At 42.8% G+C, this 15,941-nt stretch overlaps 1 protein-coding gene across 1 annotated transcript; it reads left to right on the top strand.

The window, feature by feature from the left end:
* The first annotated feature begins 72 nt into the window (after positions 1-72).
* On the top strand, positions 73-15,512 carry supt6h (SPT6 homolog, histone chaperone). Its single transcript, XM_022738871.1, has 37 exons — positions 73-197; positions 1,574-1,684; positions 1,774-1,947; positions 3,093-3,166; positions 3,295-3,475; positions 3,574-3,655; positions 3,917-4,172; positions 4,335-4,436; positions 4,614-4,727; positions 4,839-4,928; positions 5,131-5,273; positions 5,360-5,505; positions 5,594-5,701; positions 5,868-6,148; positions 6,294-6,448; positions 6,906-7,101; positions 7,270-7,409; positions 7,597-7,714; positions 7,804-7,880; positions 7,999-8,134; positions 8,304-8,441; positions 8,599-8,766; positions 8,854-8,981; positions 9,143-9,350; positions 9,562-9,709; positions 9,859-10,001; positions 10,115-10,255; positions 10,505-10,700; positions 10,837-10,982; positions 11,150-11,242; positions 11,379-11,492; positions 11,644-11,768; positions 12,171-12,283; positions 12,377-12,449; positions 12,557-12,740; positions 12,999-13,258; positions 13,575-15,512. The coding sequence occupies exons 2-37, from the start codon at positions 1,585-1,587 to the stop codon at positions 13,765-13,767; spliced, it is 5,244 nt and encodes a 1,747-aa protein (XP_022594592.1). The 5' UTR covers positions 73-197; positions 1,574-1,584; the 3' UTR covers positions 13,768-15,512.
* Positions 15,513-15,941: the final 429 nt, after the last annotated feature.

Here is a 15,941-nt window from a genome sequence, read left to right as displayed (position 1 = left end):
CAGAGGTGAACCAGCAGGTGGCGTCACCTTGCTGCTGAAAAGGTTGGAAGTTCCCTCACAGCATCCCGGAATTGTCATCACGCCGCTCGCTCTCGGCCTTTTTTTTTTTACAAGTACAAGCTCCCCGAAACACAAAACACAACACAATCCCGTTATTACTGTAAATATTAACGGAGTTTACCGCCGCAGTGAGACGTGTAAGTCCAATTTCATCGTGGTCAGTTGCGATGTTTAGATTTTGTGCTTAGCCAACAGCGGTTAACTAGCTCAGGCTAATGCAGCTAGCTGTTGTTGTCGTTACAGCTAATGCTAGGCTAACGCACTGATGTGCTAAAGCTTTAACTAACGTTAGATTGCGAAGTTGGCGCAGAGGCCTTGGTTTGTTTTTACAACGGTGCATTTGGTTCGGTTGTTCTTTTATCAGCAGCTTAGTTGTTTTTTTATGCATCGCATAGCTCAAAGGGGAAAGCGTGAAAATGTTATATCAGCTAATTGGCAAAAGGTTGCTCGTTAGCTAAATTGCATCGCATTGCACAGGTAACAGCCTAGTTGGTGTTGCTAGCGCACAGCTAAGGTTATTGAGCAGAATTTGCAATATAACCTTCATGGGTTTTGATTGACGGCATCAAATAATTTAAATATATCACCTAGATAACATTGTTTACCGCTACATCGAAAGAGGGTAATGTGTTTGGTTGGCCACATCCGTCCATGTTGTGTGTGCGCATTGCGACATCGTTAGGTATAGTTTTTTTTCATCTTGCCATCTAAGTGTAGCTTTCCTTTAACACGACAGAATGAAATCTATCACCAGGTCAAATACAAATATGAACATCCACGATTATTATTATTTAACTTTAACTTTTATTTTTAATGTGGTCAATAATATAGTATGCATCAAACGTATTTTGTGAATGTACCACAAAGAACGGCTTTCATAATTAATTCCGTGCATTTGTATGTTTGCCTCTTACATATCCTCAGATGCTTTTAATTAGTCCCGTAGCACAATATCATACATCTTGTGTGACAGGACAACACATATTATGCATAGTCAAAGACATGGTTGACCTCTTCCCAATCAGCGAAATCTTATGTTTTGCAGCCAGACATTGTTCAAACCCACATAACTTAATTTTAAATCCTGGAGGAGATATTAAAGTTAAGGTACCAAATATGACTGGGTGTATATTTGTCAAACACACATAATGATGCACAATACATCTGGCGTATTTCCATTTGCTGGGATGGTGCAGCCATAAAAAAAAGTGTCTTGGTTTTGGGTATTTCACACAATGCAATCATATAACATTAATGAAGCTGGAACAAAGCAATAAGGAATATGTAGTTGTATATGTAATACTGTTAGTGCAAAATAGGACGTTTTTTCCAACTTTAACGCTGCTTAAATGGAAAATTAAAGGGAACTGGATGTCTAGGAGTGAAATTGCAATTACAGCATAATGTTGTAGAACATAAGGTATGACTTATTGTGTGTTTGGCCTTGGAGAACAAAGTAGTGCTTGGATGATGCTGAGAAAGTTTATTAACAGAATCTTGAACTTCTGTTCAGGAACAGCAGTGATGTCGGACTTCATTGAGAGCGAGGCAGAGGAGTCAGAAGAGGAGTTTGAAGAGAAAGACCTAAAGCCTAAAAAGACCCAGAGGTTTATGCAGGAAGATGGTAAGAATTGAAGTTTTTAATTTGGGGTGTGTGTTTTTAGAGGTGGGGTTGTATGACATGTGGACTACTTATCTGTAATTTATCAACAGATGAAGAGGAAGAAGAGGAGAACACAGAGGACCAGGATGAGCAAGGAAATCTACGCGGACTCATTGATGATGGAGATGAGGAGGGGGAAGAGGAGGAAGAAGAACGTGAAAAAAGTGCAAGTGGAGGGGGGAGTGACTCAGAGGAAGAAGTGAGGCATCGACGTAAAAAGCGAAGTAAGTTCATCAGGTTTTTTTTAAAAGGGTCTCAGCCATCATACAGTGAGTGGTGGTAGGTTGTGATTAAACACCACTTTCTGTTTGAATCTGTTTTCATGCACATCCACATTCCTCAATCAGCCCCAGCAAAAAAAAAAAAAAAAAAATCATAAGTGCTGTTCATTGTCTGTATGAGTGTTCTCTCACTGCAATAATTGGCCATAGTTGTACTATATGGTTTAGTAAAATGGCTTCTCACTCTGTGAGGAAGCCAAAACATCACATTTACTGTTGGAGTCTCCCCACTCTGTTGTCGATGAATTTTGTCTGGGTTTGAAGAGACACGCCTTTCTGGTTGACAGCAACAGTGCCGTATTACCTCATCACTTCGATAAATGACATGTTCACCTTGAGCAGTAAATCAATAAAGGGAAGCACTGATGTCAGATTTTTCTGGCATACCACTGAGTGACATAGGAGGCCAAAACAATCTATGGATGATGTACAACTGTTATATGGAAAGGAAAACGGACAAAACCAATACTGCAATTAAGTGTTATTATAGTCTTTTTTAATACTCTGAGTCTTACTTTTGTAAATGGACTATGCTGAACAGTAGATTTAAAAGTGAGACAAAATAATAGAATACAACATCTGTTGGGCAGGTAAAACAACAGATGGCCCCTTTTTCTGATCCTCCTGCTTTCAACTCCATTTGTTGTGGAGCCAGATGCACCCACATATTGGTTGCAATAACCTGGGCTTGTGGATAGTTCTCTGCTGATATGGTGTATAATCCTAGTCAGTCATATTTTTTTTCATCATCAAAGAAAGTTAATGTGTCTTTTAATCTGAATTTGAATTGAATCTGAATTGTTTGAGCACAGTAAATAAATACAAATTGCCTTCAGCTGATGTGCAGATTGAAAATATGGATTCATTTATTTATATGGAGTCATTTCGGTATAAAGTGGCCATATCTAAAAAAAAAAAAGAATCATGATGTATATTTCATTTTTTTGCCGTTCCTGTTCCTCAACATTTGATTTCCTCACTGAATAATCCCAAGTGTCATGTAAGAACAAGAGCCCTGTTATTACAGAGGTGGAAATGCAACATGTCTTGAAGTTGTTTCCTCTCACTGAGACTTTTCCTCTTTGCAGATTATGACGACTACCTAGATGACGATGATCTCGACCTTATTGAGGAAAACTTGGGTGTTAAAGTGAAAAGGAGGGTAAGAATCATCTCTCATCACTATGTTCTCTTTATAGTAACCCGTTTGCTTTTAGCCTCCTACATTTTGCCTGACTTCCAGCACTTTCATGTCATTTTCATGTCACCTTTACATGTCTTGTGTTACAGAAGAAGAAATATGACCGTGTAAAAACACTGGATGATGATGAAGAAGATGATGATGAGAAGGACTTAATCGCAGATGAGATCTTTCATGGGGACGGAGAGGGTGAGCTGGAGGAAGGAGAGGCTGTGGATGAACCTCTCCATCACGCAGATGACGACGAAGAAGGAGAGGACGAGGAGTCAGGTAGGCCAGAAGGATTAATAATTAGTTATTATTATTTGATTTAAAAATGATGTGGTTTGAAATTGATTCTTTTTTAAATTCATGCTTTTGGTCCACAGATATTGACGATTTTATTGTGGATGATGATGGCCAACCCATCACGAAAAAGAGGGGCAAGAAGTTCTCAGGCTACACAGACGCGTAAGTGTTGTAATTTATACAGGAAATCTGTTGGTGTCTCTAGGAGAAGAAGCTTTTTTTCCTCTTGTTCTCACCTCCTTTTTCTGGGCATGAAATGATCTAGTAGGACTCAAGAGTCACCCCAATCCATCGATACAAAATATTGATAGACATCATGAAACAATGAGACAATAAACGTGAAATGGCGAGTTGCTTTAAGACATGATTTAAGAAAAATACATAATCACCGCCATTTTCCTTGTCCCTGTTCACCCTCCACAGAGCCCTGCAGGAGGCCCAGGAGATTTTCGGTGGCGACTTCGACTTTGCTGACTTTGACGCGGATGCTTACGACCAGGGTGAGGAGGAGGAAGAGGACCAGGATGAGGAGGGCTGGGACAGACCCAAAAAACAGACCAAGAGGAGGCAGGGGAGGAAGAGCATCTTTGAGATCTACGAGCCCAGTGAGCTGGAAAGCAGTCACATGACCGACCAGGACAATGAGATCCGCTCTACAGACATGCCTGAGAGGTTCCAGGTGTGTGTGTGTGTGTGTGTGTGTGTGTGTGTGTGTGAGAGTGTGTGAGTGTGTGTTCATCTGTGTTTTAGCACTGTTGTTACATTTTGATATGGACCATATTGATTCATAATGACTGCTTTCTCTTTGACTATCTTCTTGACTCTGTGGACGACCTTGTAGTTACGATCCATCCCAGTTAAACCCGCTGAGGATGATGAGCTGGAGGAGGAAGCCGAGTGGATCTTCAGACATGGCTTCTCCACTCTTACCATATCCATGCAGGTACGACCTTTGTCATACACACTTATGCACACACATAGAACACAAAAAACCTTCTCAGATTTTCAGTCATCATACCTGCTTAGATTCCCCTGTCCTGGGACAAAGCAGTAGATTTGAATTAGATCTATCCTCTGGTTATTATTTAACAAAATTGTTTTTTTCTGTGACGTTAAACAGGAGAGCACAGATTATCTAGACAGGGGAACGACCACAAACTTCAGCAGGAAAGGCCCCAGCACGATTGCCAAGATCAAAGAGGCCCTCAACTTCATGAGGAATCAACAGTTTGAGGTACAGTGAGCTTGCCTTTACCATATGATGAACTTCCTTCATCTGTTTCCTTCATTTAATGTCAACCTTCAAGCCATTAACAGCGTGTTTTGTTTTTTTGTTTTTTTTCAGGTTCCGTTCATAGCTTTTTACAGGAAAGAATATGTCGAACCAGAGTTAAACATAAATGACCTGTGGAAGGTGTGGCAGTGGGATGAAAAGGTTGGTATTACTTAAATCGCAGAAGAAATAAGTTACAAATGAACAAAACCCGCCATTTGGAGTCAGTATGAAAGAATGAATCCTCTGGGTAATTAGACATATATATATATATATATATAAATTAATTACAATCATTTACTTCTTGGTGTAGTATGCCTCCTCTGCTTTCTTGACTAATACATTTTCATTCCTCACCGATCAGTGGACTCAACTGAAGACCCGGAAGCAGAACCTGACCCGTCTGTTTCAGAAGATGCAGTCCTACCAGTTTGAGCAGATCTCTGCTGATCCTGACAAACCGTTGGCTGACGGCATCCGTCCTCTAGACACTGCTGATATGGAGAGGCACGTCTTGATTAAATTTGGCGGACTGTATTGAAGATAAACAATGCCCTTCACCCATTCAAACCTTTTCTTATCATTTTCTATAGGCTGAAAGATGTGCAGACTCTTGAAGAGCTGGGAGATGTGTACAACCACTTTCTGCTCTACTATGGCCGAGACATCCCCAAGATGCAGAATGCTGCCAAGGCCAACAAGAAGAGGCTCAAGAAGATCAAAGAGGTGTCAGAGGATGGTAAGATGGATTGTCCAGATCTAATTGAAGCAACTTTTGCATCAGGAGTGTTTGCATTATTTTAACAATCTATTATATGACTTCATAGGTGAAGAAGAGGAACTGGAGGTAGAAGAAGAAGAAGAACAGAAAGGACCTGACCTCAAGCTGGCATCTCGTAGGGATATGTACAGCATCTGTCAGAGCGTCGGACTTGGTTAGTCTCCTTTTTTTTTTTACCTTGTAAACAATATCAGTGGTTAAGTATCACTGTCACATCTCAGCCGCACAGCTTCATCCCTTGGATTGTGAATAAGCTGGTAGATCCAGTCATGTCCAATGCCTGCACTTCAAAATCTTTTTCTGTTTCTTCCCTACTGCAGATGGCTTGGCTAAAAAGTTTGGGTTAACTCCGGAGCAGTTTGGAGAAAATCTGAGAGACAGTTACCAGCGTCACGAGACAGAGCAATTCCCTGCTGAGCCTGTGGAACTGGCCAAAGATTATGTTTGCAGTCAGTTCAGCACTCCTGAGGCAGTGCTGGAAGGAACCAGGTACATGGTGGCCATGCAGATTGCTCGGGAACCGCTGGTCAGACATGTTCTCCGACAGACCTTTCAGGAGAGAGCGAAGATCAACATCAAACCCACAAAGAAGGGCAAAAAGGTATTAACACATTTAATCACAGACATGTGGAAAACAAAAAAGTAACACATGTGTATACATTGATCTAAGCAAAAGGCTCTCTGGACTTGCAGAATGTGCCCTGAGTACCATTCTGAACCTGCCTTGCCTTGTTGACTTTCTGTAGGAGATCGACGAGGCTCATTTTGCCTACTCATTCAAGTATCTTAAAAACAAGCCTGTAAAAGAGCTGAATGGGGATCAGTTCTTGAAGATGTGCCTGGCAGAAGACGAGGGGCTGCTTTCTATTGACATCTGTATAGATCTTATAGGGGTCAAAGGGTAAGTACAGTGACAGTACTGACAACCCACAACTAAACTGGAAATAGACCTGTTTGATGATGTTGGTCAGCCAAATCTGCAAAGGATGAACTTCCTCAAACCAGATATATGTTAATTCATCAAATCATCAAGGAGACTGGCCAGTTACACCAAATCACTTTTAATGCACATTCCTTGGCTAAAGGACATTTACTAAGCACAGGATCTGATGTGACAAACTGTTGTGACATTTTTAGTACCTGCATAGAAACGTAACATGAATGTTAGAGGAAAAGGGGGTTGATAAATAGGTTAGGTCCCCTGAGATTTAATATCTTGAATTTTTAAGATGCAGCTTATCTTTGTATCCACATCCTCGTCAGTAGAGCACAGGGTTTTTGAATTATGACTCTGGTAACACTAACACACTCCCTTCTGTCTCTACTTCTCTCTCTGTCTACCGTCTGCTTCACCTCAGGTATGCTGGGGACCAGACATACTTTGATGAGATCAAACAGTTCTACTACAGGGATGAGTTCAGTCACCAGGTGCAGGAGTGGAACAGGCAGCGAACTTTAGCCATAGAGAGAGCTCTCAATCAGTTCCTCTACCCGCAGATGGCCAAGGAGCTCAAGAGCAAACTGATCGCTGAGGCCAAAGAGAGCATTGTCAGGGTAATTTGTGATGTCACCATTTATTATATTACTACATTTTTGTATTAGTATTATGCACACAAAGTCAAGGTGGAGCAAAAAAATTGCCAAATCAGTATACGATGTATGTATGATTAGTGTTTTAACCTTAAAACTCATTATGAACTTGTTCACCATTTCCTCTTGTAGTCCTGCTGTCGCCGGTTGTATAACTGGCTCAAGGTGGCTCCTTACAGGCCAGATCAGCAGGTTGAGGAAGACGATGATCTGATGGATGAGAATCAGGGCAAAGGCATTCGGGTACTGGGTGTAGCCTATGCACCCAGCAGGTATGCAGCAGTGTTTGCATTTTTTTCCCAGATAAATTAGTATCTTGAATCTTGAGTACTCACTTTAAATGCGGGAGATACACTGCATGTTTGAATTGTAACTGTGTAAGACCAGGCAGTGTTTGCCACATAAATGACAAGGTTATGTAACGACATAGTTTCTTACATACACTCTTTGCTCTGACAGAGATACACCAGTTTTCTGTGCTCTGATTAACGGGGAAGGAGAGGTGGTGGACTTCCTGCGTCTGCCCTACTTTATGAAGAGGAGGAATGCCTTCAGGGAGGATGAGAGAGAGAAGAAGGTACAAACAGAGAACCCAGCTGTACTTCACGGCAGTCAACACATGTTTTTATTGAGATGATCACTCTTGTGTGTGTGTGTCATCCTCAGGCCAACGACATCGAAAATCTTAAGAAGTTTCTGTCAAGCAAGAAACCTCATGTGGTAGCTGTTGCTGGAGAAAACCGGTAAACACTTGATTTATTTAGTATGTGCTGGAAAGCTACATGTATACATTTGGAACGACATTTACAAGTTACAGGGGAGTCTAAATGTAAATGTTAAAAATATTTTATGTGTACACAGAGATGCCCAAATGATCATGGAGGACATCAAGAGGACTATCAGCGAGCTTGAACAAGAGTCCTCTCTGCCTGCTGTAGGAGTGGAACTTGTTGACAATGAATTGGCCACGTTGTATATGAACAGCAAGAAATCTGAGGTAAACACCTTGCCATACCATCCGTACACAGACACGGACACATCAAGTGTGTATGGCGTTCAACCACAGAGAGTTCATTACCTTGTGGATCCAAATTATTTTTTCAGATGTGACCCAATGTTCTCTTCACCATTTGTTTCCCCTGACGCTCTGCTATCTGTCTATGCAGGTTGACTATAGGGATTACCCTCCCTTGTTGCGACAGGCTGTGTCGATAGCTAGGAAGATCCAGGATCCCCTGGTGGAGTACGCTCAGGTCTGCAGCACTGACGAGGATATTCTCTGCCTCAAACTACACCCGCTACAGGTGAGGGATGAAAGAGTGGATGTGTTTAGGCGTCTCCAAACTCATGAACTTCAATAATGCTATTCAAACTAAACTTTGTGATTTAAGTGAAACATGATTCTGCAGCTACATACTTCACATATTTGCAAAACCAATCACCTTTTTTTATTTTCTTCAGGAACATGTGGTAAAGGAGGATTTGCTCTCAGCGCTTTACTGTGAATTCATCAACCGTGTCAATGAGGTCGGAGTAGACGTGAATAGGGCCATCGCCCATCCTCACACTCAGAGCATGGTCCAATATGTCTGCGGTTTGGGACCAAGGAAGGGCTCCCACTTGCTCAAGGTTTGCATATGTACTGCTCTCATTAAGTTCTTGTGTCATATCTGAGAGTAAAGTGCCTCATCCTTCGTGGTCCTTGTGTTTGTGCAGATTCTGAAGCAGAACAACACTCGTCTGGAAAACAGAACCCAGCTGGTCACTATGTGTCACATGGGACCCAAGGTTTTCATCAACTGTGCTGGTTTCATCAAGATCGACACTGCATCACTTGGAGACAGGTTGGTACTTTGTAGGGGTCTCTTTCATGCTCAGGCATGCTGTTTCTCATAGTGCTAAATCCACCATTGTCAGACAAGGCTGTGATCTATCATTTAGCCTGTTGTGGGCTTATTTCAAATCAGCATGTTTTGGTTTTTCTTCTCTCAACCTCTGCACACAGTACGGATTCCTACATTGAGGTCCTGGATGGTTCTCGTGTCCACCCTGAGACGTACGAGTGGGCTCGTAAGATGGCTGTGGACGCCCTCGAGTATGATGAGTCAGCAGAAGATGCTAACCCAGCCGGAGCGCTGGAGGAAATCTTGGAAAATCCAGAACGTCTCAAAGATCTGGACCTGGATGCCTTTGCTGAAGAACTTGAGAGACAGGTTAGTATGTGTTTGTGTGTGTGTTGTGACTGTAACTTTTTGAACGGCTAGAAACACAGTACAGTATACTACAGAGCAGAAAACTGTACACCTGTGTTTTTTCTTCTCAAATTAAGTGTTTTTTTTGTTAGTTTTTTTTTTGCATTTAGTTCAGACAAAGAGAGGTCAGCCATATTTCACATCCACTCACCCTTCTGTCCTTTCCCTGCAGGGTTATGGCAACAAGGGAATTACTCTATATGATATACGTGCCGAGCTGAGCTGCAGGTACAAAGATCTGAGAGTTCCCTACAGAGTCCCCAACACTGAAGAGGTCTTCAACCTGCTCACCAAGGAGACTCCAGAGACCTTTTATATTGGTAATACACACTGCACTGAAGTACACATATTTATATCTTCAATCAAACGTCACCAAAGATCAATAGTATATAGTAGGTGTAATACTAGTCCCAGTTGAAATGCAGCTTCATAGGCGCATGTCTGATGTTTTATCTTCCTTTTCTTCCAGGTAAGCTGATCACCAGTATAGTAACTGGTATCGCTCACCGGCGGCCTCAGGGAGAGAGCTACGACCAGGCCATACGTAACGATTCTACAGGGCTGTGGCAGTGTCCCTTCTGCCAGCAGGACAACTTCCCTGAACTCAGCGAGGTACCAGCCACCTGACTTTTCCTCTTTTGACTACTTGCTGTTAGAAAACAGCTGAGAGTGTGACATCTAAACATTACGTTTTTTTTTTGTTTTGTTTTGTGTCACCACTTTAGGTGTGGAATCATTTTGACAGTGGATCGTGTCCGGGTCAGGCAATCGGCGTGCGATCCAGGTTAGATAACGGCGTCCAGGGATTTATTCCCACCAAGTTTCTTAGTGACAAAGTGGTCAAACACCCTGAGGAGAGGGTCAAGGTGAGACCTGTTTTTTTGTGCTTTTGCTGATGCTTTGCTGATGCTATTCAGTTTTATTCATTTATTTCTCTTTGCAGGTGAGATTAACAAATTGAGTTTGTTTCTGAGAGTTTCCAGATGATGCCAGTTACACTACCCAAATAACAAATTATGATAAATTGTTGCCTATATCTGTCCGTCCTGTCATGTTCTCTTCTACTGTGGCATCAGTGTGATACTTGATTGTTCCTCATCCCTCTCCTGCTTCAGGTGGGAATGACAGTTCACTGCCGCATCATGAAAATCGACATAGAAAAATTCAGCGTTGACCTCACATGCCGTACCTCGGATTTGATGGACAAGGCTAATGAGTGGAAGCTCCCCAAGGACAGCTACTATGACTTTGACACAGAGTCTGAAGACCAGAAACAGGAGGAGGAGTTCAAAAAGAAGCAACAGCGAACACGTTAGTAAAAAACAGTACACTGTGCTACTAATGGGGAATGTTTTTCTCCTAAAACTCTTTGTTTATCCAATATTTGCCTCCACGTCTCTGCCCTTATACCATTTTTGTATTCTTTGCATTCTCTCTGTCTCTCCAGCATATATAAAGCGTGTGATCGCCCATCCCAACTTCCACAATATCAGTTTCAACCAGGCAGAGAAGATGATGGAGACCCTGGACCAGGGAGACTTGATCATCAGACCAAGCAGCAAGGGAGAGAACCACCTCACTGTCACCTGGAAAGTAAGAAACAGATGGAGTGGTACTGTAGGGGGGCGAAGAGTAAAACTTAAAAACTGAGCGGGTGCATGGAGAGAGAAGACGCAAAGTAACAAAAGACGTCATAGTGTTGTGGCGGTTGAGCGTGAGATGCAGTATACACACAATAGTCTGACTTGGATGTTTCATAGGTGGCTGATGGCATCTACCAGCACGTGGACGTGAGAGAAGAAGGCAAAGAGAACGCATTCAGCTTAGGACACACTCTCTGGATCAACAATGAAGTAAACAGTTTTTCTTCTCTTGGCTCAACATGGTGTTTTGCTTCCTAATCAAACCTGCAGAAACGTCATGGTAAATCATTGTTGCTGTTGTGGCTTCTGCTGCATGTTCTTAAAGAGATTCTTACATTCTCTGCAGGAATTTGAAGATCTGGATGAAATCACTGCTCGGTACATTCAGCCAATGGCATCATTTGCCCGGGATCTACTGGGGCATAAGTACTTCCAGGAGTGCAACGGGGGAAACAAGGAGGTATATACTGAGTCACTGTGCTGAATATTCTGTAGTCTTTTAAATATTACTGTGGGAAACATGACTCAACAACTCATCTTGTTCTACTACTTGTTATTTGCCACAAGCGGCGCCTCTTATACCTCCTTTTGTTTTGTTCTCTCTTTGATAGAAAATGGAGGAGTTACTGGTCAGGACAAAGAGGGAGAAGCCTACTTTTATTCCTTATTTTATTTCGGCCTGTAAAGATTTGCCGGGAAAGTTCATTCTGGGCTACCAGCCTCGCGGAAAACCACGGTGAGCAGAAATGTTTTTGTCTCCTCTGTTTTCTGGTTACTCATTGTATTGATGCCACAGATAGAAAATATTGAATAAATAAGTTTGGGCTGATTTAAAACATTAGTGTAAATGTTGCTTTTCCTCAAAGCAGCTCAAACTCACATTAAAAACCACAGAAACTGATGCCATTCAGTTCTGTAAATGAATAACCGTGACATATGGTCACATGCAAACATCCAGAGCTGCTACAGAGGCTCATATTTGCAAATTTGAGTCATGTCATACACATCGGGCCAAATTACTGAATGCCGTGGGTTTAATATCCACTCTGACATTTTTATGAGAAACTTACAATTTGATTGACAACAAGTTTTCCATACCTGTATAACTGAATGTCAGCATGCCATTTTTCTTTCCTAGGGTTGAATATGTGACCATCACCCCAGATGGCTTCCGCTACCGTTCACAGATATTTCCTACAGTAAACGGACTATTCCGCTGGTTTAAGGACCATTACCAAGAGCCTGTACCAGGTATGGAAGCACTTTACATAGTGTTCATGGTTTATATTACAACAGCTGAAGTATATTATGGATTATTATGTAACATTTTCTCCCGTGTCAAAGGCATCACTCCCAGCAACAGCAGCCGAACAAGGACACCTGCGTCCCTGAACGCCACCCCGGCTAATATCAACTGCAGGTGAGTCTCTTCCACTCTCTTCCACACACACACACACAAATCTACATTGACAACATGAGAGGAGTTGTAGTACATTTTACCACTTCCTAATGTATTCCTTCCTCCCTAGACTTGACACGAGCTGTCAACGCCCTCCCACGCAACATGACTTCTCAGATGTTCAGTGCCATCGCCGCAGTCACAGGCCAGGGCCAGAACCCCAACACCACCCCCGCACAGTGGGGCTCCAGCCAGTACGGCTACGGTGGCAGCACAGGAGGAGGAGGAGGGAGCTCCTCCGCTTATCATGTGAGTGCAGCTTCTAATGTTGGCAACTGCTGTGCAAGGAAAAAGGTTGTTTTTGAGCTGTTGGCAGCTCCTAACAGGCATCACCTAACATTCATTTATATTCTGAAATAAATTGTAGGTTCTCACTCAAGGATACAAGATGCAGATACATTAGATTGTTGTTTTGGTGAATAAGAGGCTTTATGGAGATGTAGCTCATATCCTACATGTACTAGTAATTCAGAGCCACATTCATCGTCAGTACTTCCTCCACTACAGGTATTTGCCACACCTCAGCAGCCCATGGCGACGCCCATGATGACGCCTAGCTATTCATACACCACGCCGAGCCAGCAGGCCCTGGGCACGCCGCAGTACCCCGGCTCCACCCCGCAGTCGTCACACTCTCACGCACACGCCCATCCACACGTGTCGCACCATGGCCATCACGGCCATCACAGCAGTCACCACGGCCACTCATCCGGCACTCCGTCATCCTCCACCTCGTCCAGAGGACGGACGCCACAGCAGCAGCCAAAGTAAGTACAGGGGAAATATGTGGAGTGACCTGATGTACTCTAACCATGTGTTTACAGCATCCTGGTTTAATCATGTTTGTTTCATGAGTGGTACAGATAAAATTGGACACTCTGCCCTGCATTTTATTTTCACCTACAAGTCTGAAAGTGTTGTATGTGTTTTGCAGTATGCAACAGTTTTTCTGCCTTTAGATGGTGCTAAACCCCCAATCTGCACCATTTTAAAGCCAAGCAGCAGCCCACCAGTCCATCTGTTTTCCTATCCTACACTGTTTTCAGATTAAAACACCTCCCTTTCTTTCCTCCCTCCCCACAGGGCGAGCGGCAGCAACGCCTCCGCAGTTGACTGGGGCAAGATGGCGGAGCAGTGGCTGAAAGAGAAAGAGGCGGAGGGCCGGAAGAAAGCCCAGAGGATGACCCCACGACCGTCACCCAGCCCTATGATCGAGAGCACACCCATGTCCATCGCCGGAGACGCTACACCTCTGCTGGATGAAATGGACCGATAGGACACAGAGGGGGGCGTCGCTACAACCCCCCTACTCAACTCCAACCTTTGTACTGCTCCTTCATCTGGATAATCCTCCACCTCTCGTCTCCCCCACCACCCATCAGCCCTTTCATCCAGCTGACCACTAGTTGGAGCCCACTCCATCCAGCTGACTGTTCACTCATATGTCCTCCTCACTTCATGATGTATGATCCTCTTGTGCTCCTGTCTACCCATCTCATCCCAAATGTTCCACCTCCTCACCTCCAGCCAGCTGCTCTGGCTGCATAGTATTTTGTATAGTCAGAATAACACTGTATATGTCATGCAGAAAGTCAGTACAATGACAAAAAAAACTTGAAATGTCTGACAGTTGCATATAGGATATGGACCTACACAGACTTTGTCAGACAAGCTGTCCTGTTATCTTTATTTTTGCAATTGGTTTTAGTTTGATCCGTGACTGGTTTGACTGAGGGGCACAGTTACTGTTTCTAGAACCCACCTTTCCTCCTTTATGGTTGATGGATTTTTGGAAACGGTTGCCAAAAGAGTGCTTTGCCAAGCCAATCGGGTAATTGAATTTTTGTATGGAATGCGTCAGAATGAATAAAGACTGTTTTTTTTTTTTCTGTTTGAAACTTAAAGCCTCTGATCTTCACATCTGTCTAAGCAAACACATCTGCGACAGCACAGACACACACATGCCCAGTGTGAGGGATGAGACTTATTGAATAAGAAAAACCTTCTTGTCAGCTTCCCTCATACGTGAGTTATTGCTAGTTGTTTCCACCAAATGCTGTATTATGATCAGCTCATGTATTTTGGCTCCTGTAGATAGCCTCTAATGTATTGTTGACTGTTGAAGAATGCTTGGTGGACACTTCCCATGCGCCACACCCCGAGGTAACAGTGCTTGTTGATACTTCATGTGCGTTAGCTCACATTTTAAAGCAGTTGATTTTATTAACAATATCTAACTGGCAAATTTGCCAAATGAAGCAAGCATCCTTGGCAGTTTGTCAGACGGCCATTTTTATAAGTTTATTCAAATCTGAATCTCTTGTATCTTAAATGTTTGCTGTTGAGCAAATATTTCACTATTGACGTTATTTTGTTTGCCACCTTGAGAGATGTGATCTCATACATGGCTGCTGCACTTCACTCCCAGACAGTATCGCTTCTCCTACTGAATGTTCACAAAGACGTTTTTCCACGGCTGCAACAGTAAAATTCAGATGTTTGAGTGGATGAATTCAAATTTCTCTCTTAACACTATCAGCAGAAGATACTATCAAACAGACTTCCTCCTGTGTTTATATCCCTAACTGTATAATATCCTGAGCGGCACGCAGCTGTTTCCGTAGAGTGAATATATCGTTGTTAAACACACATTGAATCTTTTGTGATTGTCATGCGACAGTTTCAGGCCACTCTGCATCCCTCTTGGCTTATGCATTCAGGTTTGTTTTGTTTTTTTTGTTGTTGCTGTGCCTCTGTGCCACAGTACAAACAAGCAGCGCTGGTATTCAATGGTGTGCTTCATTTTGCAGTGTGCAAACTATCATGGTCCCATTAATATGCATATATGTTTTAAATAATTATGTTTGTTTTGAGTAAACTTGGTTTTACGTCTCTTGCCAGATTAAGATGAAGCATCTTTCTCAGTGAGGCTGTGATTGGTCGTCAGCAGTAGTTGGGTGATGGAGGAGAAATGATGTCTCTGGCACTGCTGATGACCTTTTCTACCTGTGATCCCTTTAATAAAAGTGTTCATATTATCCCTGACTCTTGTTCATGCTCATTTTGGGGGAAAAAAACTTGCAGTCTGGGCATGTGATGTACATACAAGTGTGTGTGTGTGTATGTGTGTGTGTGTTTGCATTCTTGATTTTCTTCATGGTATAAATATGATTAACTTGGAACAGAATGTGAGGTATTTTCCCAACCTGTGCTTTCTTGACACCATCCAGCTGTCCTGTTTCACCAGGACACAAGGATGACACAGTGATCAAAATCAGTTTATTTACAATCCATAATCCATAAACTATAGTCAAAGTGTAGCAGTGGTCAATAAGCAACAAGTGGGATCATGTGCAGGCTTATGAAGACGCACTAACTCCCCTCTCTACTGAGCGAGGGAATTGATTGACCTCAGTTGTAAACTCGCTGCTCGTCTCTCTCCCCGCAAAC

The sequence above is a fragment of the Seriola dumerili genome, unplaced genomic scaffold, assembly GCF_002260705.1.
Source record: "Seriola dumerili isolate Sdu_G_001 unplaced genomic scaffold, Sdu_1.0 BDQW01000040.1, whole genome shotgun sequence".
NCBI classification, from domain to species: Eukaryota; Metazoa; Chordata; class Actinopteri; order Carangiformes; family Carangidae; genus Seriola; species Seriola dumerili.
The sequence above is the reverse complement of the archived record's forward strand: the minus strand, read 5'-3'. Positions and strand labels throughout refer to the sequence as shown.